Source organism: Notolabrus celidotus, chromosome 17 (genome assembly GCF_009762535.1).
Source record: "Notolabrus celidotus isolate fNotCel1 chromosome 17, fNotCel1.pri, whole genome shotgun sequence".
Lineage (NCBI taxonomy): Eukaryota > Metazoa > Chordata > Actinopteri > Labriformes > Labridae > Notolabrus > Notolabrus celidotus.
The window spans coordinates 25,586,739-25,610,502 of NC_048288.1; the positions used below are offsets into that span (position 1 = coordinate 25,586,739).

General features: G+C 39.6%; 1 protein-coding gene across 1 annotated transcript in view; it reads right to left on the reverse strand.

Annotated features, from left to right (window-relative positions):
• The window catches only part of myo3a (myosin IIIA), a 101,513-nt gene that overhangs the window by 11,921 nt on the left and 65,828 nt on the right, over positions 1-23,764 (reverse strand). Inside the window, exons 17-35 of the mRNA XM_034706384.1 lie at positions 23,164-23,247; positions 21,671-21,873; positions 20,881-20,979; positions 20,667-20,781; positions 18,654-18,780; positions 18,182-18,392; positions 17,624-17,771; positions 15,125-15,278; positions 14,640-14,728; positions 14,417-14,546; positions 13,787-13,860; positions 10,164-10,244; positions 9,841-10,046; positions 9,645-9,756; positions 8,193-8,355; positions 8,016-8,102; positions 7,817-7,940; positions 6,601-7,732; positions 4,755-4,899 (exon numbers count right to left, since the gene is read on the reverse strand). Coding sequence (XP_034562275.1) covers positions 4,755-4,899; positions 6,601-7,732; positions 7,817-7,940; positions 8,016-8,102; positions 8,193-8,355; positions 9,645-9,756; positions 9,841-10,046; positions 10,164-10,244; positions 13,787-13,860; positions 14,417-14,546; positions 14,640-14,728; positions 15,125-15,278; positions 17,624-17,771; positions 18,182-18,392; positions 18,654-18,780; positions 20,667-20,781; positions 20,881-20,979; positions 21,671-21,873; positions 23,164-23,247 — 3,484 coding nt within the window. The remainder of the gene's footprint in view (positions 1-4,754; positions 4,900-6,600; positions 7,733-7,816; positions 7,941-8,015; positions 8,103-8,192; positions 8,356-9,644; positions 9,757-9,840; positions 10,047-10,163; positions 10,245-13,786; positions 13,861-14,416; positions 14,547-14,639; positions 14,729-15,124; positions 15,279-17,623; positions 17,772-18,181; positions 18,393-18,653; positions 18,781-20,666; positions 20,782-20,880; positions 20,980-21,670; positions 21,874-23,163; positions 23,248-23,764) is intronic.

Here is a 23,764-nt window from a genome sequence, read left to right on the forward strand (position 1 = left end):
ACAATTCGTTATCTGATAAGTAGATTTGTCATGAGTCAATGTTTAGTTCAGTTTTTTCCTTGTGTTTCTTGCCTTGGTTTCTCCTCTGTTTATTCTGTATTAGTTATCCTTTGTGTCCCTTGTGTGTTTTGTGATCCATGTCTCTTTTTGCACTTTCTTGTGTTTCTTAGTCTTGTCTCGTGTTCTCTGTTTTGTAGTTTTTGCTCCCTGTGTTTCCAGTTTAGTTACTTCCTACCCTTGTGTGTTTCCCTCCTTTTTGATTACCCTCATTAGTTTCACCTGTGTCCTGTGTTCCACACCTGTGTTAGTTCCTCTGTTTCCTCTGTCCCTTGTTGGATCATTGTATGCCTTCAGTCTTCCTTGTGTTCCCTGTCCTTTTGGACTTTTTGGGATTTAGTTCTTTAGACCTTAGAGTAGTTTTGTTTGTACCTTTTGTTATTTTGTTTATCCAATTATCTTTTTATTTTAAAACTGCCCTTTGGTCCTCCTTCAGTTTTTCCCCTTCATGAAAAGATTACAGTTGTGCTCAAAAGTCTACATACCCTGGCAGAATTTATGATTTCTTGGGTAGTTTCTGTGGTCATTATGATATAAAGAGTAAACACGGTTGTTTGACAGTAAATGGATTCACCCAACCACTAACCATGAGTGAAAAAAAGTTTTTCTCTTATCATTCATATTCTCTGAAAAATTGCCATTATTATTATTGTTATTATTCTTAATATTATTATTATAATTATTACTAATAGTAAGAAATATAAATAATTGTATTTGTATTCTTTTAAGTTATGTTTATTGAATAGGAAAGCTGGAGGGAGACAGGAAATGTAGAGGGCAGAGAGTGGAGGAATAAATAAATAAATGTATTTATTTATCAGTTTAAACCCCTTGAGATGTGTAATCTCGTTTTAGAGGGGGTCCCGTAGACATGCAGGAAATGGTTGAGGCTAGGAATTGAACCTGTGACTGCTGCAACAAGGACTTAAGCCTATGTATATAGGGCGCTTGCTTAGATCGCTAGGCCAATGGCGTCCTATTAGTAGTTTATTTGTTTCAATAATGGATGGCTAGTTGACTATCAAAATATTCATTGGTTGCAGCCCTGGCTGTAAGATGCTGCAGTAACCTGAAGTGATCCGTTTTATTTTCTCACTGTGGTGGGATTAATCAAGGTCACAAACATCAACAATCCAGTCAGAGTCATGTTGTTTGTTATCTTGATACTTCAGTAGCTGAACATCACATCACTATGTAGCAGCTTGAGATCTGGTTAGGTTATTATGTATGGTTGGTTGGATCACTGTGGAGACTGCGGAGCATTATCTGACTCTATGTTGACCTTTGCCTTTGTTGTACTCATTGAGCTGCTCTCCACACACACTGCAGTTTAACCCTCAGGCCTTTAGGCACGGGGAATTTTCCAACACAGCTTATGTAAAAACAACCTTTGACACACACGGAGTGACCCCTGACTTCGTTACGATCTGTGTTCGATTCCCTGCACTGTATCGAACGTGTACAGAGCAGTGTGTGTGTGTCCAGCTGGCTCTTCCATGCACAGCGTCTTCCCTACTATAGTGCATGTGTTCTACTCTAGCAGATCTGTCATGCTTGATAGACTCTGCACAATGTTCCTCTTTGGGGATGTGATGTGGCAATAATGAACATATTACAATGACCTTTGCTTGTTGCTCATTATTAATCACTGTTCATGCAAGGGGAAAACACACAGGGGGAAAACAATCCATCATGTGCAGGAGCTTGCAGGTAAAGGGAGGTGAAAAGTTTGTGATATTATTGAACAACTTCATTGAAAGGTCATTGTGTACTGCTCAAACAAGTAAAGCCAATTTTCACACAGCCTCTGATTAATTCCTGCTATAATTGTTGGAAACACTTTCTCACAAAGCGTGATTAACATTTGATGACCTTTCCCATGCAGAGCGGTGTGACTGCTCTGCCTTCATTGTGTGTGTCACAAATGGTTCTGATGGAGTTTATTATGTCACTGAAATGTATCAGGACAGCTTCGCTCTGTCGGCGGAGGAACGACTTAGTGTGGCTGGAGAAAGCCTGGTTTTTGTAGGGAGTTGTGGTGGCCGTTGGAAATAAGACAGATAATTCATTCTGCTTTACCTCAGGGGATGTGCTGCACTAAAGAAAAGCTAGTAAAGGGCAAATATGCCCTCTTAAAGGAACACTGTAGTAGGCTGCACACACATGGAGAGAGAGGAGGTAAATGTCAGTTTGAGTGGTTTTTCATCTTTACAGCAAAGTCAGATAAATAGAGCAAGTGGATTTCAGATACATTTAAATATGCTTATTAGATAATAAACACCTCTCCTGTGTCTGTATGGTAAAGACAGAGTGAGAAGGGATAAGAAAGCTAGCCTGGCTCTGCTCTTCATAAACAAACTCATCCAGCAGCTCCTCTGATGTTGAGTTATTAACACTTTAACTTCTCTTTTGACACCGTTTTTCAGAAAAGGTGTAGGATAATTCTGCAAAGTCTGATTTATTTCACGCCAAATTTTAAAGTCTGTACACTGGCTGCCTGTTTCTTTTCGTATTGATTTTAAAATTATTTTACTACTTTTTTAGGCACTACATGGCCTTGCACCAGACTACATCTCAGAGATGCTTTTAGTGTATGAACCAGGAAGGCCTCTCAGATCCTCCGGCTCCTCTCTTTGAGCTGTTCCACCGAGCAGAACAAAAACTTTCAGTGATGCTGCTTTCAGCCACTACGCTCCAAGATGATGGAACTGCCTGCCGGAAGATCTGAGAGGAGTCGGAGATAATGAGACTTTTCAAAGTAAACTAAAAACAGATCTATTCAGTCTGGCTTTTATGTAGGGTTTCATCATTTTACTATATTAATGTTTTATATTGATTTTACAGTTCATTTTTTATTGTTTTATTTATGTTTGACTACTTTTTGCATTATTGTTCGGCTATTCAGTATAATCGATATTCTTAGTGCCTTTAGTTATCTTCAATTTTTATCCTTACCCTTTTCAATTTTTATTTTCATATTCATATTCTTATTGTTATTATGACGAATTGACTCATTTTTGACTAATTGTTGTTAGCGTTCATTAGTCTTTACTTCAAAATCAATTTTAGTTTTTTTATATGTAGTATGTTTTGACATTATTTTACTTCTGCTCCTTTTTTGTTTTTTAATTGCCTTTAACTTGTATGAAAGGTGCTCTAAACAAAGCTTGATTGATTGATTGATTGATTGATTGATTGATTGATTGATTGATTGATTGATTGATTGAATGAAAATCAAAAAAATGACTCTTGCTGCAATATCTTGACACAGCGACAACAACATTTTTAAGGCCAGGTAAAGATAAAGCACATGACAGAGACAATCGCTTATTTAAAGCTTAAGGAACTAAAACATGCTACATTTAATATTAAAGTACGGCTGAAACGTTAGCTGCAGAAATTATCCAATCAGGATGGCTGAAAGTGGAAACTTTAGAGAGATGAGTTTGCTGACTGAATAACTTTTCTCTTCTCTTGCAATGTTTTGTCCTTCTTTGATCACCGTATGATTCTGTCTTTAAGGAATTTAAATCTAGAAATCCACAAAGTAACATTTTCAAAACGACTCTATGTGGCATCAGCAGCCTTCATTGAGCAAAGTTCAAAAGTCTAGTGTTTGGCTTGGTCTTTGGAAACTTAAATCACATGGTTGAGTAGACCGGCAAATGTCACCATCGTGAGCTTAACAACCACAAGTACTACTGTGCTGCATGAAGGTAGCACTGCTTCGTTCCTCTGCAGAGGATGTGGGAAATATAATTTTATTATTGTTTTATTTTTAAGTAAACTTTTCAAATTTAAAAAGAATTCTTAGGGACATTTACCTTCTCATGTGGTGAGGATCAGTCAGATAAAAATCAGTGCACTTAATAATTCAAAGATTGAATACTGGCTGAAAATAGAGACACTCAGTCCTTTGTATTAAAACTACAAAACCTGTCTAATATCAAATGATTGGCAGAACAATAATGATTCTGGAAAGGAAAGGCAATCACTGGTATTAATACATCATTATTACATTTTTTCCACCCATGACAACGTTGACATTTTGGCTGCCAGCTCCGTTCTGCAAAGACGTTGAACTTTCAATTTGCCGCCCCCCCCCCCTCCACTCACCATCCTGAAAGCAATTACACCTATCACCTGCGTAAATCTAATTTTATTTTTGATGACATGCTGGGAAGAGAAGCGCTTCCTGTTTGGGCACTTGACTTTCCCAGGTTTCCTGATCTAATCACACCTCACAGGAGAAAAAGGAGAAAGGCATACGTTGATAACATCGCAGTCTTCTGTGAGCCGACGGTAATAAAAATATTTTTTCATATTTAGAGGGAAGGACAGTGTGGAAATAGCTGACACAAGACCGCACACCTCTGTAAAACTCAACGAGAAGCAGATCCTGCTTCATGTCCTGGATATTTATAAATCACTGCTTCAACAGAATCATTCTTTTTAAAGTTGTGGGAAATGTCAGGAGCACTCTGAACTTTAGTGAGCTTTGTGTCTGTGAGGTATAAAGTCGTAAAAGTCTGCAGTGGAGATGAATCCCCTAAAGGATAATGAACACACTTCCCACATCTCTTTTCAGTCTGTCTTCCTTTGAAAGAAAAATCAACACATTAACTTTGGATCGATCTAAAACCAACCACACTTTATATTCATTGCTCTGCAATCTGAGCAAATCACGATGATCTTACTTGTTTGGTGATTCGGCGGAGCAAAGCCATTGACTGCTTTCCCTCTCACAAACATGCCGTTGTTTTCGGGGTTTGATTGATGGGCATGGATGATCGCATTCAGCTTCTGCTGCAGGGCCAGAAAGTCCTGAGAGGCCTCGGCGATCTGTGGAGGAGATGCCACAGCACAATGTATGAAGGAAAGTATGAGTCAGACAGAGGTGTTTAACAATACTATCAAACTCCAGATTCTGTTTGTGTATTTCCAAGCTCAAAAAGACCCAGGTGTTTTTCTCCTGGGCCTTCCCTCCAAGGAACTACACCTCCCTGCATTACACTTCTTGAGAAGCTCCTTTTAATTGCTCAAAAATGCATCCTGCACAGACTCTTCGCTAGGTGTTACCTGCTGGTACAGGGAGATTTTTAAAGCCCTCCCTCATGAAAGACTACATCCTGTCATAAAAAACAATGAGCAGTTTTTAAAGGGTTTGGTCACCATTCCTAGACTATTTGCCTTAAGACCTAAAGAAACTACTTCTGAGGGGAGGACACTTTTCTGAGTGGAAGACCCTTCCTACAACCCCAATAGTGGAACACACAACATGACGTGGCTCCTGATGACTGGTTACCCTAAACTCACTTGTGGACTGGAAACAACATTTTTCTATATTATCTGTGAACATATCTGTTCAATGTCTATTTAGACTCAATTAGATTCCATGTTTGTTTTTGTTTTTTTGTTTTTCTATTTTCTCATTTATTTTAACATTTTATTTGTATCTACATATTTACTTTATTTAATTTTTGTTAGTATTGTCATTGTAATTGTTATTATTACTATAATGATATGTAGCCAATTTTCTAAGTTTGTATTGGATGTACTGTATAGCGGTTTTGGGTGGGGGGTTTTCTGCACAGTTTAGTGTATTGTAATTTTCTTTGTTTAAACTCAATAAAAAGTTGTAAACAAAAAACAAAAAACAGTACAATCAACTTACAATACAACAACATTCATGATGCTGGGCTAACCATTGATTTTTTTTCACAAGGTGTAAGACATCCAGTTTATGTTACCACAAAGCAATTACTTGTGATGCTTTTATTTTGCCTTTTTTAATGCAATACACCTGAGTTACTATTTCCTGTTTGATAACATGCTTTTATTTTGAAAGGGATGCAAAAGGTACTTCTGCTAGATCAGGGGTTCTCAAACTTTCTGGAGCCAGGGACTCCTTACAGGTGAGAAAATTGTCCAAAGACCCCCTCATAATTGCAACACAGATTAAGCACATGCTTACTACCATTTGCACTCTTAGATGCCCTTGGAACTATTTGTATTGTAAAACTTATCAATGTAAATACTTCAGACCTGTACCATTGTGATAAACAGATAACACTAATTTGAATTTGAATCAAGTAAATACCACTTGTATACTTTAAAACAGAGGGTCATTTCATTCCTTGTGGACTCAATATTACAGCATTTATACTTTTCAAGTAATTGATCTTAAACGCTTTCAGAAAATTAACAGTAGCAAGACTCACATATCCCTTCGAGCCACCAAATGGTATCATAACAATGGTGTATATGCTGTCTTGTAATGACACAGCACAATTTTATAATTTATTAGAAATGTATTCTAATTATTTCATGGACCCCCACGCTATGGTTCATGGATCCCCATTACACTTTGAGAACCACTGTGCTAGATCATAAAGTTACAGGAGTTAATGATCACCAATGGAAAAAGTTTGATGTTATGGTGATTGAGGGTATCATGATTCATTTTTTCCTATCACTGATTTAAATTGGGTGCCGCTACATCTCCCCTTAGAACAGCTGATTCGTTGCCAAACAAAGTATTACCTCAACAGAGAAGCTCTTCAGTTCTGCACCCTCCTTCTTTGCACTCTGCTTGTTAGCCTTCAGGTTCTTCCTGTCCTTGTACCCTCTGAAGTTGCTCTGGATCTTCACTGCTGCCTGCTCTTCTTCTTGTCTTTCTTTCTCAGCGTCCGTCTCCACTTTACGCTCGATCTCTACATCAGTAACATCCAGAGCGTCCTCCGTTGCCTCCTCTGCCAAGTCATAATCGATTTCGTCCTTTGTTTTCTTTTTTGCTTCTTTTTCTGCTTTCATTTTTTTCCGTTCTCGATGGCCTCTGAAGTTACTCTGGAGGACCGTAGCCGCTTTTTCCTCCTCTAATCCTGACTCTGGTACTGGTTTCTCTACCTCCTTCTTCCTCTTCTTCGGGATCTTTCCTTCCTCCTCCAGTCGTTTGCGTTCCTTGTGGCCTCTGAAGTTGCTCTGGAGCACCACGGCTGCTTTGGTTTCATCTTGCTCTTCTGACTTGACATCACTCGAGGACACACCAGCCTTTTCTGGACTTTTTTCTTTCTTATTCTTGGCGGGGATCTTCCCCTCCTCCTGCAGCCTCTTCCTCTCTTTGTGACCTCTGAAGTTGCTCTGGAGAACGGTGGCAGCCTTCGTTTCTTCTTCGACGTTGATCGATTCTTCTTTTCCATTCTGCAACTTGTTCTCATCCTGTTCTTCTTGCCAGACATCGGCTGCCACTGCGTCCTCAATTGGAGGGTCTAGATCCACTTCCGAATGCTCTTCATCATCTGGCACCTGTGTGTGATCGCTGTCAAAATCCTCCTCTGCTTCGTATGTACTCTCATCTTCATCGTTCTCATCCTGTTTATCAGCCGCCTTTTCCCCTTCCTCTTCATTTTCAGTTGACTCTTTCACACCTTCTACTTCCACATCTTCATTCTGCGTTACCTCTGTCTCCGTCTTTTCCTTTTTCCTCTCCTTAAACTTTTTCCTCTCTTTGTATCCTCTGAAGTTGCTCTGGAGAACCACGGCAGCCTTGGTTTCCTCTTCCTCGTTGTTTGTTTCATCGTTGGCAGAAGAGGTAGTTCCTTCATTCTGGGTCTCTTCTGGTGCAGGAGTTTCTTGTTCTTTTTCTTTTTCTGCTTTCTCTTTCTCTTTGGCTTCCCTACAAACAGAGTGGATATATCTCAGGACAAAAATACAACATACATTGTGTGATTTTGTTGTGGGAATTTCTTCCTGTCTTTACCGTTTTCCTTTAAAGTTTTTCCTCTCCTTGTGTCCTCTGTAGCGTGCCTGAATCTTGGTTGCAGCTTTGTTCTTCTCCTCCACTAACTCCTTGTATTTCTTTTTGGCAAGATAGCCCCTGCAAACTGAAGAAGACAACCAGAAGTTAATACAGTAGAGAAAAAAAACGTAGTTAAACTGATCAAATCTCTCATTCTTACCGGCCTGAAACTGAACAATGAAGACCTCCAGCTTTGCTTTGCTTTTGTTGTCAGCCACCTTCCTTCGTGCTTTATGTCCTCTGTAAGCTGAAGAGTGTGAATAAAACAAAGCAACAGTTAGAAAGCATTGGAAACAAGACCAGCTTGATAACTTGTACAAGTGTTAAGTTTGCAAACCTGACTGCAGCACCAGAGCGCTCTGCGCTCGCTCTTTTAAAATCCGCCGGTATCGCTTTGCTCCCAGCCAGCCTCGGACGTACGCCTGCAGCAGAACGATCCGCTGTGTGGCCTGCTGCACCATCAGGTTCAGATGTTCAACGTGGTAGTACTTAAGGAACACCTGGGAGGAGGGAACACAGATGAGCATATGGAATCTATTTCACCTGTCTCTTCAACAGGATCAGGATAGCATGTAAAATCAAACATCCATGTCATATCAGCTGTCACATACTAACACAAAACACATCTTAAACTTGATGAAAGGATGAAATGAAAGTCAGATGTTCCCGTATTGATTATTGCAACTCTCTTCTTTTCAGTCTTCCCCATAAACTTCTGCATAAACTTTAACTGGTCCAGAATTCATGACCAGAGCCCCTTCCATCGACCTGTCCTACAACAACTTCATTGGCTGCCTGTCAAATACCGCTTCGACTTCAAGGTCCTTCTTCTCGCAGTCAAAGCTCTCCATAACCTCCTTCAAACATACACACCTACCTGAGACAATCAGGCCAGACTGTCATTTTGTTCGAGAATATGCTACAACATAATTGTTACATTTGTTAGGTGACCTTGAGTGTCCTGAAAGACGCCAATAAATGAAATGTATCATTATTATTATGTTGTTGAATTTTTGAAAACTGTGTTTTCACTTGGCTAAAACATTTAAGGAAAAGCATCCTCACTTTGAACACCCATAATTACATCACGTTTCTGTCATCAACTCAACAGACACAAAATTATTATTTTAGTTTAACTAAAGCTCTGCTTTATTTTCAGGATAGAACTACAGGATGTGGAAAACAGCTATGTTACACGCAAAACTATTTGTGCCTTATCTAGCCACAGATTTAAATTTTGTCTATTAGTTATAAAAAAATCAAAGTTTGTTTTAAAAAGACAGGCTTCATTTGGAAAGATTCAGAAATCATTTTCTAATTAAAAAATGTCACTTGGGCTCAAACTTATCTCAAGACGATCTCTCAACTCTGCTGTTTAAAAAAGGATGTTGCATGAAAGTTGAACTAGATCTATTGCATTGTCATTCAACAAGTGCAATGAAATGCTGTTTGGAGCAAACCTTTGAATTATTTTATCAGGATAAAAGCCATATAAAGCTCTAAAATGATTCATATGATTATAAAACTGCCTGCAATGCAGCACAGTAAGAGTATTACTACACAGACTACTACTACAAACTGAGAAGAGACTGAAACAGACAGAAAAAGCATCCTTTTTTCTCTGCTCTGTCAGGAGAGGCAGGAGGAGGACGAGTACATCTTGTGTTCTGAAAGTCTTTCGAAGGTTCTAGTGCCCCTAAAAATAAATGTGAGCAAGAGCACTTGGAAGTGGATGAGCAATAGCAGAGCCCATCATTAAACACTGAGTCAAAATACAATCTCTTCTTACCTTGGTCTTCCCCATCGCCCAGTTCTCCAGCTTGGCCTTCTCTAGAATCGCAGCACATGTATCTGGAGTCACTGGCGGCTCCTCGTGAGCTTGGAAAGCTAAGATGTAGTACCTGCAGCAGACACTTTAATGAGCTGGATAATCAATAATACATAATTCTTGAACAAAGCTAAAGGAGATCTGAGAGTCTGCTGACCTCTTTATGAAGTTAGCAAACAGGATGCGGTGGGAGTAGCCCTGCCGTCTGATCTTGGCTGTCTCCAGGACTCCGGTGTATCGCAGCTGAACCAGAACCTTCTCCCGGTCGAACTTGTTGGCGTGGCGGTCGTTGTTTGGTTTGATGCAGCGGACGAAGTGAGGCTGCCCGGCCACCATCTTTGACAGCAGATCCATCAGAGAGTACTAGGAAGAAGATACGAGGAGCAATTAAGGTTGAAGTAGAGGAGGCTGTCGAAGATAAATCTGCAGGTCTGGGTGTAAAGATGAGGTGTGAGATTTTAAGACTGAAAGACATCTTACTCTGAAATAAGACGCCACTGTCTGGGTTCTCATGTTGGTGGTTTCTCTCGGGTGGTACGGCGTGTCTCCAGGATCACCCGGCTGTGCAAACAAAATAAAACATGTCAAAAATCAAGATTGCAACAATCATATCTGCTTTAATGTATCTCTCTACTGCAAGGACACATTTCAGAACAGTCTATGTGAGGCTGATTGGTATAACAACTCATTTCCTTTGCATGAGTCTCTATAGCAAGGGAGCATACAGTGTTAGTGCAGTGTATGTCAGGACAACTGGGTCGCAAAGCCAAGTAGGAAAGAGAAATGAGGACACTGACCTAAAATGAATGTACAGTATTAAGAGCTGAGGGACGTACACACGTTTGTGTACGTTTTATTATTAGAGATGTGCAAGTTTTCATTCTGTGCCTTTTAACATTTGCATGGAGCAGCTATTCTATCAGGACTGAGCTTAAAGGGCCGGATTACATCTGAAGCAAAACATCCTGAAAAAAAGCTAAAATTAAAAACTGGCTTATAGTAATTTCAGTATTTGCTTTCTTAAGGACAACACGTGATGTCCTGTTAATACACATCTCATAAATGCATCTTAAATCTGAACCCAGCTCTCATTTAGTACCACTTTAACAAGTTCTTCATCTAATCCTCAGCCCCATAAAACCAGAGGGAAACCAGTTTTTAGTGAGCCATCCGCCTAATACTGTTTACAGCCTTTTGGATGCTCATTGTGCCTCTTAAGAGCGGCACCTTTGATGGGCTTTTTGTCTAACATATGCAGATGAATGGAAATTGATTCAAGAACTCATCAAACAGGCTGCATTTAAATGTTGCTACTGTCAATTGCTTTTAGAGGAGCCAACCGCCTGAAGCTTTCCTTCAGCTGGAGCCGCAACACTGAACTGCCACAATCTCCAGACTTGACTACAGGAAGTCTCATCATCTCTTAAACTAAGTTTTATTTGCCCGTCGGCATCTGTCAGAGAGCGGCTGGTTACTTAATGCTTTGAAAGGAATGTTTTAAAGACGTGTTTTTGAAGAAGGGGGCGTTTTGAAACATTTTAGGACTCCTAGAAATTTCTGTTTCAACACTCTGACTTTAAAGCAAACATACTTAAAGTCTGAGAACAAAAAGATACATGTTAATTATTAAATTCAGCTTTTATAATGCATGTCATTCAGATGCTCACTTCTGATTTCTTTCTTATTGGATTAAATCTTTTGGTTGAGTTGGATCCCCTCAGTTAGAGAGTTTTCTGGATGCTTGCACCAAACACTATAAAGTTTATCAGCCAGACTGTCATGAGTTGATGTTTAGTTTAGTCCTTGTTTCTTGTCCCGGTTTCTCCCTGTGTGTGTTCTGTGTTATAAGTTAACCTTTGTCTCCCTTGTGTGTTTAGTGATCCATGTCTCTTGTTGTGTTTTCTTAGTCTTGTCTTGTGTTTCCTGTTTTATTTTGTACTTCTTGATCCCTGTGTTTCCAGTCTAGTTTTACTTCCTGTCCTTTTGTGTTTCCCTCCTTTTTTGATTACCCTGATTATTTTCACCTGTGTCCTGTGTTCCACACCTGTGTCAATTACTCTGTGTATTTAGCCCCTCTGTTTCCCCTGTCCTGTGTTTGATCATTGTCATCAACATTTTATTATTATTTCTAGTTTTAATCCAACTAATTCATTGTTTTAAATTTTATGTGATTATTTACTTTTTAATTTTTTTTTAATTATTATTTTAATGTTCCTAATTTATCCTTTTCACTTTTTCTAATTTTCTCAAAGTGATGTCCTCTTATTCTGAAAACCTCTTTTATTATCCTTTTAATGCTTTTATTTTTTTATCCATTTTATTTATGTATTTAAAATTATTTATTTAAATTATTTATCTTGAAAAACCTCTTACACAATGATTCATTGGTCTATTGTCAAACCACTTCATTCGGTTTAATTTACGTTTCTTATTTTTAACCTTGCGTTGTATTCTGTTTTGCTTTGTTAAAATTCCTCCTCCCTGTCTGTCAAAAGGTTTACTTTGTTATTCAAACCATGCTTTGTTTTCAAAGGTGCTATATAAATAAAGCTATTATAATTATTATTATTATTGCTGTACGACATTCTTGTGTTCTGTGTGTAGTTTTCTTTGTGTTCCTAGTGTCTTCTTATCCCAGTGTTTTCTTTTGAGTTCAGTTTCTTGGACATCTTAATTAGTTTGTTTGTACCTTTTGTTCTTTTATTATTAAATCTCTATTTTCTGCACATGGGTCCTCCTCAGTTTTCCCCAATGTGACACAGTATGATTTATTAGGTTTCATAAGTTCTCAGTTTTATATTTTTTTAAAACAGACTAATAGTCTGGAAACTTTAGAAAGTTTCTTTTACTTGAGCCTGAAAATTACTTAAATCTTCTTCCACACTGCAGAGGAACTCTGACGTTCAGCATTCTGCAAAGCAACACTGAATGCATACAGTGTATAAATCTATCTCTGCAGGATCAGTACAGGATGATGTCACATCTATTAGGATCTAGCTTTTATAAGAGAAACAGAAATACAAATCACTCAATTTAAATCTACACTACCAGTCATAAGTTTGGACACCTTCTCATTCAATGTTTTTTTATTTTATTTAATTATTTTCAATATTGTAGATTAATACTGAAGACATCAAAACTATGAAATAATCTGGTTTTGCCATAATACACATTACAATAGAGGTCAAATAGGGCTATTTATTGTGTACTAACCCTACCTCTGAACAACAACTGATGGTCTCAAACACATTAAGAAGGCAAGTCATTCTACAAATGAACTCTTGAGAGAATACCAAGAGTGTGCAAAGCTGTCATCAAGGAAAAAGGGGGGGTACTTTACAGAATCTAAAATATAAAACATATTCTGGTTTGTTTAAGACTTTTTAAAAAATGTAATAATTCCATATATGCTCTTTCATAGTTTTGATGTCTTCAGTATTAATTTACAGTGTTTACAATAATTAAAATAAATACAAACCGTTGAATGAGAAGGTCAAAACCTTTGACTGGTAGTGTATGTTTAAGGAAAGTCAGAAAGGGAGTCTACACTGTTATTGCGACACATGGATTTAGACACTAACTACAATTGTGATCATAAGTTTACATACCCTGGCAGAATTTGTGATTTTTTTTTTGCCATTTTTCAGAGAATATGAATGATAAGAGAAAACCTTTTTTTTCACTCATGGTTAGTGGTTGGGTGAAGCCATTTATTCTAGAACAGAATAACAGAAACTACCCAAGAAATCATAAATTCTGCCAGGGCATGTAAACTTAAGCGCACAACTGTATCTGAAGTTATGTTCATTACCTCAATGAAAGAATAAGAATTGTACAAGGTCAACACTCCCATCTTCCCCAAAAGAAATGAAGCAACAGAGAGAAAAGAGAGCAAAACAGAGAAAAGAGATGAGAATAGAAGAAGTTTTAATTAAAAGTTTAAATGAAAAACACAGCGCAGACAGACGAGGCTGAATCTTAATTTAAGAGCGGGTTGCTGGCTATGGAAGTGAGAGCGAGAAGAAGTTGAACACGTTTTCAGGGGGAGTTCATCATGTAGAAGATAATACAGAGGTAATGCAGACAGTGGTGTAGCGTGGTACCTTGGCGAAGGTGATGGTGCGTGACGGGGTCCGCATTGTGTTTATGCCTTTACCCTTGGTGTGGGCAAGGTTGCCTGTGAAATGAATAAAGGGAGGGTGAGACAGGGGAGAGTTAGCTCAGCCGTACGTGTGGGAATAAAGCTCAAAAACAGGACTTTGTGGGTATCTCTATCAGAAATGAAGAGGCAGATAACTTCCTGAGCTCCTGCTGCACTGAACGCTGTAAAAACTTCAACAGTTGTCGAGTTAAAACTTCAATAAATCAAGTGAATGACGAAGAAATCACAAGAGGTCAGGAGCCGGTTCTTTCCTGTGACTTTACTCTTGTTTGGAATGAAGCAGCAGCGCTCAGTACGGCAGCTTTGAGAGTACTTTAAGAGAGTTATTATGCAATTATTAGCTTTGTAATTCGATTTTGAGAGAGAGCTGGCAGCCTGCTCTGCCAACAGAGGACTCTCTCACTGCCAGGGGGGAACGCATTACATTAAAAAATCTGGCAAACAAGAGAGGAAAGCCTAACTAAAATAGGTAACAATGGCCCGTTGTGGATCAGGGGCTGTGTTGTGTAATGTAATCAGTGCTGCATTTAAATCATGAAACTCAAATGTTAGAGAGAACTCATTTACTCACCTGTTTTAGTGAGGGGATGGGTGACCAGTTTACGTGTGAGCTCGTTCTCTGATGACCTCAGCAGCAGGATGATGTCAGCCGGCAGCGTGTCCCTGTTCTTGGCCAAGAAGCCTGCAGCGTTGTAGATCACCTTAAAGTGTGACACAGAGCGACAAAAGTTATATGAAGGACAGAAGAGTTTCAAATATAAGCTCTGAGGACATTTTACTGTGTGAAAAATTACCTTTCCAGCATAGTGATGGATGCCAAAGCCGAGGTCCACCCTCTTTGGTCTCCAGAAACTTTTAGTTTTGAGGTTATCGTCGAATTTATCTGAAATATCCACAGAAACATCAACAGATTGTCCTTTTAGGTAGGACTAACCTGGTCCAGAAGTGAGTACGACCTGTGCCAGTGTGTTGACTCAGGGTCTTCATATCTAATGATTCAAGCTGCAGACTTGACTGACACTGCAACACCGATACACGTACGTTCTGAAGGCTCAATCAGCATATCAGGATGACTTTGAAGTTCCTTAACATATCACACTACATCTATGTATGTTGAAATCATGCATGCTATTCTTTATTTCTGTTTCTGACTGCCAAATAAAAGGATTAAACTTTGTTCAGCTGCTCTGAGGTAGTCGAATGAGCACAAGTGTGTGAACCAGATTTTGTGCCAATCCTTCCCCAACGTGTCAAGACATTCCACCCAACAGGGACTGACCTACGAGGGTCTGGTCGGTGGCCTGTGGGAAACGACTCTCCTCGTCCAGAAGTGAGAGCATCCCCATGGGCTTCTGCAGGAACAGGTCCAGGAGGGGCCGGTTGTCCTCATACTCGATCATCCGAGCCTCCACTTCCTCGTTCAGGTACTCATCCTGTACAGAAATGGTGGACACTGTGAATATAAGCAGGGCTTCAAATCCAACCTTCTCCATGTAGATCTGAATACTGCCTCCCGTTTAAACAAGAGTTCATTACCCATCCATTTTTTCCCATCTCTCTGTTTTATCATTGTCCTCTGTTATGATACAGATTAATTGTCCTTTCAGGCTTAATCTCTGATCCCATCGTCCAATGTACTATGGCTGACTTCTCTGTATTTTCCATGTAACCATTGGCTAACTATCAACGACTACCAGCCAAGACTTTCCTTTTCCTGCACTGCAAGCAGGGTGAAATTCAGTTCTCTAGTTATAATAATAGTTATTATTATTATTATTATTATTATTATTAATATTAATATTAATATTAATAATAATAATAATAATAATAATAATAATAATAATCTTTATTTATCTAGCATTTTTCAAAACAGGGTTACAAAGTGCTTTACAAATAAGATTTAAAGAGTTAATTTGCAAAAACAGATCTCTCAGTTTTTATAAATTTTGTAAAAAACATATTTCCTTTTAATATACATTTTTAATAAAGTTACATTTTTAAGATACCTCTAATTAGTTGTGTCATTTTGACTTAATAAAAGACACCCAACTTCAATTGATTGATAATACCTAAAGCCAGTAATAGAAAAAAAAAGTTTTTTGAAACATTTTTTACATTTTTTAAAAGTGAGTTATCTGTTATTTCAAATGAACTCTTCATATATAGTCCTAGTTTTACTGTAAATTCTAAGTTACTCTGGTTTAAATCAACAGGATGAACCTGAAAAACTAACAGATTTTCTTGTGATGGACTTGAAATGAACAGATCTTAAGTTCCCAAAAATAACTTTATGATGCTTATATTTTAAAATGTAAAAATGAAAAAGAAGGAATGTTTGTTTGTTGAATGCTTAGAAATAGATGGGTGCCATGATGTTATTACAGTGGATTGTGTTCTGCCTGCTTTTGCTCTCCACTGTTTTTCCTGCACACTCCTAAAGCCTGCTGGTTTGTAACATTTTACAAACAGAAACCAGAACCCTCTTCATACTAAGGTCCAGTCTTGTGTGTAGAGATTCTACAACCCTTCTGTAAACAGACATTATTTTGGGGATGTCGCTGCCAGCCCTCAGGTCGTAGTACCAGAATCACAAGGGCTTTCCTCACTGGGCACTAGGCTCCATTGTGTTTATTCACTTAGCCGTATATAATGATTTAACTCTTTCATAATAATCTCTCACATTTCTTCAATGAAACTCTTTCTTGACATTTTTCTGTCTTAGTTTATGTTTTCATGCCATACTTTGAGTGTTGAGATGATCTAAAGTTTACAGTAAGAGTAGTACACTGAAAGACGTGACATCATGATCAGCCAACCAATAACTGTCCGAAATACACGAGCGAATTTGTTTCTCCTGTTATATAACACTTGTTCACACTTTGCCTTTCCCCCTTTTTGGATTAACGTGACCTACGGGGCAAAGTGAGCTTTGTTCTCCACTTTACTCTCAGCTAAACTGATCGCATCAGGTTGACTGACTCCGTGAGCTCCTGGTATGACTCAGCTACATTACTGAAGACTTCTATTCTGAGCAAGAAAAGAACAAACGGGAACAAACAACATCAAATCAACGTGCTTATTGTAGCATGAGCTGCATGCTGTGAGGGAAACAAGCCACATTAGGAACTCTGCAGGGATGCAGATAGATCGGGGAAATATGTAACCGCATGTGTAAACCCATATGGAGACATATAAGTGAAGGAGGAAAAGCATATGATGATATACAACTTCAGTGTATAGCAGAGTAGCTAAGAAACAGCTTTATCTTACTGTAGAAGTGACTTCCATTCATCTCACAGCTGACTACGTATCCCCATGCTCTGTATATATGGAGGCAGTATAGGACAAATGTATGTCTGGGCCTGGTGCCAACAATACCCAAGAGTGAGATTAAGTCAAACGCAAACTGTCTTCAACTCCTAATTGACCCTCGTTGAGGATGATTTATTGCTCCTCTCTGTGGGTGAGACCAAATCATTTAACATGAGCAAACCATTCTCTGCCCCCTCAAGGCAAAACACACCCACGACACTGCATAAAGGGAGAATAGTGGTCCCATTCTCCCCTAAATAAAGACAGCAGCATATTTCGCCCTTGCGGTCTCTCTTAAAGCACGCAGTGACAAACGATGACATGTTATCACCATTTAGATGGAAATGAAGTGTACCAAGGTGAAAAAAGGCATACAAAGTGCTTCCAGGGAGGACTTAATGCACTCAGGGAGCAGTTTTTTTTATGTAAGTCATAGTTAAAGATGGATGCCGGTCAAAGCCTGTACCTGTTCCCATGCGAATATGTGCTGGTTGAAGTAAAACTGGATCTGCTCGTTGGCGATGTTGATGCAGAGCTGCTCGAATGAGTTCTTCTTGAAGTTCTCAAAACCAAAGATGTCCAGGATACCGATGTTCAGGCCCTTGTCCTCCTCTCTGGAGGTGAAAGAGGGAAAATCTGTTTGTTTTTCGTACAATCTCACAACAGAGATAATTCTGCTTAATGATTTTATTCTTTGTGTCTAATGATGCACTTATGTTTGGCAGCATGCCGGCCTCTCTAATGAGAATATATAGGGCACGTTTATCAATATGAAAAGGGTAGAAACAAAACACCTGAGCATCAATAACATGCATTTCCTACCCACCTAGTATGCACATGGTGTTTCTACATTTTTGGCCCTTGACCCCTGGAAATGAAGCCCTCTGTAGTTATTGATTCGTGTCCCAGGTTGCTTACATCTTCAATACATCAGCAGTAGTGTATATTTTCTAAGATGACCTCATTCTGCATTCATGACCCCCCCCCAAACACACCACAGCCCACGTCCTGCTCCCGGACTCACCCTGGGTCGCTGTCGGGTCGCAGCAGCACGTTGATGCGGTTGACGATCCAGCTGAAGAGGCGACCGTAGAGCGCCTTGGCCATGGCGTCCCTCACCTCCCCTGCCTTCTCCACCGTGTTGGGCCTGACGATCGTCTCCCCTCGGGCGACCACGCAGTGAGAGGTCAGGGCTTCCTGGAGCTCATCTGAGCGGATGCACAGCAGTGATGCCACTGAGGGGATATGAGATAAGGGATGGGTTGAGGTTAATATTCATAAGGGAGACTAAGAGCAAGCAATGCATGCAGAGTTAATGCTTATGTTGTTCTGATTTGTACATTGGTGAAACACTATCAGAAGAAAACTGAAGTCAAAATGAAGTTTCTGTAAATCTAAATAGCCTGAGTGTTTGTGTAGAGGAGTCTGAAAGGATGTGAGAGTGAAGAAGAGATAATTCAGAGTCAAGTCATGTTTCTCTCTCTCTATCCTCTCACCGTTTTCCAAGACAGAGATGTTGGAGATGATGCTCTTGTCTGTTTGATGCTCCGAGGCCACAGGAATGAACTCGATATCACCAGAGTTGAGGATGGCAGCAAGCGTGCTGTAAACACTGCCCAGCTCCTGGAGAAATGATAGACAGCTATTTAATCTAGAAAATGAGACATGGTGTGATATTACTGTTATATGGAATACCTTCAGGTACGTCTGACAACCTTACTTACAAACCTGGATGAAGATGTTTAAAGTTATGGTTCACCTTTTGACTGAATCTTTAAATCCTGGGAAAACAAAATTCACTGTTCCTCCATTTTCCAATAACTGTTAACCGTCATAATGAGGTAATTGTACGGCTAAATTCTACCAGATTGGTGTCCGGCCTGTCTCCGATCCGTCACGGCACTGGATCTGATGCATCAGGTCGGAACCTTCCAGATCAGCTAGCAAGGTTTCTATCTTTGCCGGATGCCAGAACATGACTCATCAACCTCAACAGAGAAGATCGAGCGGGAAGGAACAAGAAATCAGGCTCCAAATTTTTTTTTAACATTTGGTTAAATTTAAGAATAAGAGACTCTGTGTTATCGATAGGAGAGGAGTCGGATAATCATTAATTTAGTTATTACCATGGGAAAACTTCAGTCACATGACTCTAGCTGTCTGGTGGTCCTACTTTTTGCTCCATTCTTAGAACTTAACCGGTGGATGTTGACGGACGAGAGAACACAGAGACGGAGATCAGAGACGGACTGGACAGGGATCAGGTGGAAGTCCTATGTTAAACTAGCTTAGTTTTTCACCCTCAGGTAACAAAATTCTGGCCCTGTGGTTAAGTCGTACGCCCCATGTACAGAGGCTTTAGTCTCTTGCACTATCCTCTAAGTAAAGGCATAAAAGCCCAAGAATAAAACTTAAAAAAATTCACTTTTCTGTACATCTTGTGTTTCCATTTGTCTGATGTGAGTGCAATTAAGGCTAGTAATATAAAGTATTTAATTTTCATACCAATTTAAACACTTTATACTACTTCATTTTGCTCATACAACCTCTCAGGAGAGGATGAAGTGTTTTGCTTTCTGCCGAACTGACTAGTTTATTTAAAAAATAGAGCTTGTGAGCTAGCAGGAGCTGTGTTATCAGCTTACAAGGTAAAGAAAGGAGCACTGTTATACAAAAATCAACACATTAAAGTGGTCAAAGTGTGATCAAAGACAGAACACCAGTAAAAATAAGGAATGAATGAATAAATAAAAGAAAGGTCTGTAGTGGAGTATGGGCAAAGAATTGTCTAGTTGATCAAATTGAGTCCATGACTAGTGACTATACTCAGACTCGAGCACTGATGACTCTTCCTGCCGTCTTGTCCAGCAACTTTTCCTACCAGGAAACCTAAAGCGGCACCACTAACCAATGAAGACTCAACTCATATACCTCTCAGGAGGCTCGGACTCAGACTCAAGACTCAACTTGGACTTGAGTTTTGGTGATTCAATTTCCACCCTGCCAGATACTACTGTGTTTGATGTCTGAGGTTTCATAAGTAGATATGCATGCCTCACAGAACTTGTGCATACACATTCTGTGATTTCATAAAAGATAAGAAGTAGGATGTTCCTCCAGTACTGCGAAGTGATTACAGGATAAGTACTATTGACGTGCAGATCCCAGAGGCAATCAGTTCTTTGGGCCTCATTAGCCTCCACAACGCCAACAGCTGACTGCCTGCATGTGCCTGCAGCTTCACGCTCCATCACATGCCATACAGCGGACATGAGGAACTATATGTTGTCTTATGATAAAGCTTTAGTTGTTGTTTCTTAATAGCTCTTTGATTAGCAGACTTGTTTTCTTGTTGTCTCTTCCTTTGTACAGATTTTGATTCTCTACGCTGTAAGAAAGGAGTGAGAGAGCACGTCTGTGTGAGTGCGTGGATGAAGGTTATGCTGTTGAAACCTTGAGGGAAAGCCACTTCCAGCTTTGTGCCCAGTAATTAATGCAGCAGTTTGTACCTCCAGGGTGAATCCAATGACTTTGAAACACTGCTCCACTGCATCAAACTGCTCCTTGTAGAAGCTGTTGCTCACTATGTCAGGTCCCAGTTTAATGTGGTCATTACACAGATACCTGCAGATTAAAGAGGAAACATAAAGATCAGGGCTGGTGTCTCAGGAAGTAGGATGTTGGAGGTGTGAGAGACAGTGGGCAAGAGAAAGTAAAACCTACTTTGGTGCTTTGCTGTCGGAGAGCTTGTAGTGGGCTAGTTTCTTTCTGTCAGCCAGGCCAGCGTAAATGTAGTAGAAGATGTGGAAGTTCCTCTCCCCTCTGTGGAAACACACAAAGACAGAGCTCAGAAATTCAAGCTTTATCGGCGTTTGATGTGCAATTTATTTTCAAATGTAAGACGACATATAATAAAGAAAAATCACAAAAACATGTCAACAAGTCCCACATGTCATTGTTAGGGATGTGCGTATTAGTCGTGTTAAGGATCAAACATCTTTTGAAGCACAGCTCTTTTTTGCTCAGTCTCCATCATTAGTTTGTAATAACAAGCTTGAGAAGAGAAGTTGCACACAATGCTCGCAGCCACATCAAACCCTCTGACCCTGCGTGTGTCTGTTTTCTAACAAATGACTCGAGTCTGCCTGCCTTTGAAGTTTCCACTAAAGAAACCTGCAAGAACACAATCTTTGATCAAACAGGAAATAAGCTAGCCCCTCCACTTGACCCGCTCTGCTTCCCAGACACACGATAAGAGGTGAAGACGGATTGACTGGAGTGCAGGTTGAAGGCAAATGTCACCAGTTTCAGATGTAAGAGTGAAAGAGGTAGGAAGAGAGACAGAATCCATTACACACTGATCCCCGACCAGCAGGCTGAAAAGAACCTTGTTGGGAACACTCAAAAACACACACATAATTCAAATTTCTATGAATAATGTTGTGGCATGAAGGTCGGCTGTTTCAAAGAAGCGTTTCGAGGTTGCACAGAGGGAACAAGACGTGACACTTACACGGCCTGGTGGATGACTCTGGATTTCTCCAGCAGGTACTCAGATATCTGCGCTCCCACCACAGTTCCTCCACAGGTGAACTTCATCTCCAGGTATTTGCCGAAGCGGCTGGAGTTGTCATTGATGACGGTGCAGGCGTTCCCAAAAGCCTCAACCAAGCTGTTTACCAGGAGGATCTTCTCCTGAAGTGTCCGATTGTTGGCCTGAATAAAACACAATTCCAGCTGAGTAAGAGGGAAATATCTGAGGAATGGAAGGAATCATACTGTATCTTTAAGAAATAATCATAGCCTGTGTAATTAATGGACGTAGTATCTGTGATGTCACCCATCTGTTTGGCGCTGTTTGGGAGCCAAGCGTCGGCGGGAGCCATATTGCAAATGTTAAACTCAACCTAACTGCTGTCAGGTAAAGAGGCGGCTTTGAGCCTCCTTGCCACAGCTACAGTGTTCCCGCCTGTCAATCAAGTCAGCTGTGCCTCTCATAATGGAAAACTCGTAATCTTAATATCTTCTAAACTGCCATGTTATTAAAAAAATTCACCCCCTGTACAGTTTGTGCCAATTAAGAAATGAGCTATCCAGACTACACTCATTTTTTGAACCAGGCTGTAAACATGTTTATTTCTGCTGTAAAGATCGACTCTATTGAATGGGTGTGTATGTGGTTTCTGCTACTTCTGGAGCCAGCCTCAAGTGGACACTTCAGAAACTGCAGTTTTTAACACTTCCGCATTGGCTTCAGTTCTTGCAGCTGGAGGTTGCCGCTTGGGAATAATGCAGGGACTTCCATCATGTGCATGTTTTTGTTGTGTTAAATGCATCAAAAGGGACGCTGTCAATTCTAATATCCTTCCTCTGCTTGTATAAAATGCAAAAGTAAATTGAAACTGGAGACTCTCTTTTCTTTCAATCAAATTGCAAATCATGACTGGCATCAGCTGGAGCGCCAAACGCATTGATTAGAGGATTCGAAACTAACTTGAAGATGCGTTCAGGATATTGGTTTTCTAAATTTAGTTCAGCACAGATGGCTGGGAAAGATACACATTCAAAACTGGAACTTTGTAGAATTAGAAGTCTCAAAGTCCTCGAAACAAATGATTTATTACATTCTAAAATAAGCTGTCAGTCAAACATGGTTCACTGATCTCTTACGGCTCCCCCTCTAAGATTAGGAGCCAATACGGTGGCAGTTATTTCCTGATAATGGACACGTACAGTAGTTGGACATAATTTAGGTTATACCATGGTAACCTCCCCTCTTAAAATATGATGATTGATTTTTCAATACGAATCTTAAATTCTTCTGAGACCATGAATCTCTGCTTCTCTGGAAACACCTGAGAGTTATGCCAGCAAAGTTAGTTCATCCTCTTTCTGTTGATGATATTTGGTTTGATTTAATTTGATCATAACCGTTGGCACATCTGCAGCAGACTCTGTGACCTCTGTAGTAAGTTGACTTTAAACTTTGTGACATGTATGACTCACCTTCCCAAGAACAGTCAGCTGCTGCACCAACAGATGAGCACTCTCTGTTTTCCCAGCTCCGCTTTCCCCACTGATCACAACGCACTGTACACAGAGAGACACACAGAGACACAGAGAGGCACAGAGGTTAATGTGACACTAATAATAAAAGGTAAAGGTTCTTTATTCTTCATTGGGATCCCCATTAGCTTTCACAGTGTGGTTGCTAGTGTTCCCAGGGTCCACACAACAAACAAAAATAAGAAAAACAATAATTAAAAAATCACACAGTATCCATAAAACAAAACTGCAGCCTACTATAAAAATCAAAAACGGATTGCAAAATATATTAAGTATCTGAGCAAATCAAAAATAAGTTGCATTAATCTACAAAATAATGGAAACAAAAACAAAATTTTCACAAACACGTGGCGCCAAAAATAATTAAAATAAAATGTTTCAAAACAGTGACTATGAGATATTCATCAGTATGTGTTTAAGCAGATTTTTAAAAGAAAATCTGTTTTTGATCTAAATTAGACTCTGCAGGACAAAAGACTCCATCAAAAGTGTGACAAAAAGAAAAGTTTCTGCAGTCTGAATGTTGAGAAAGTGTTCAAAT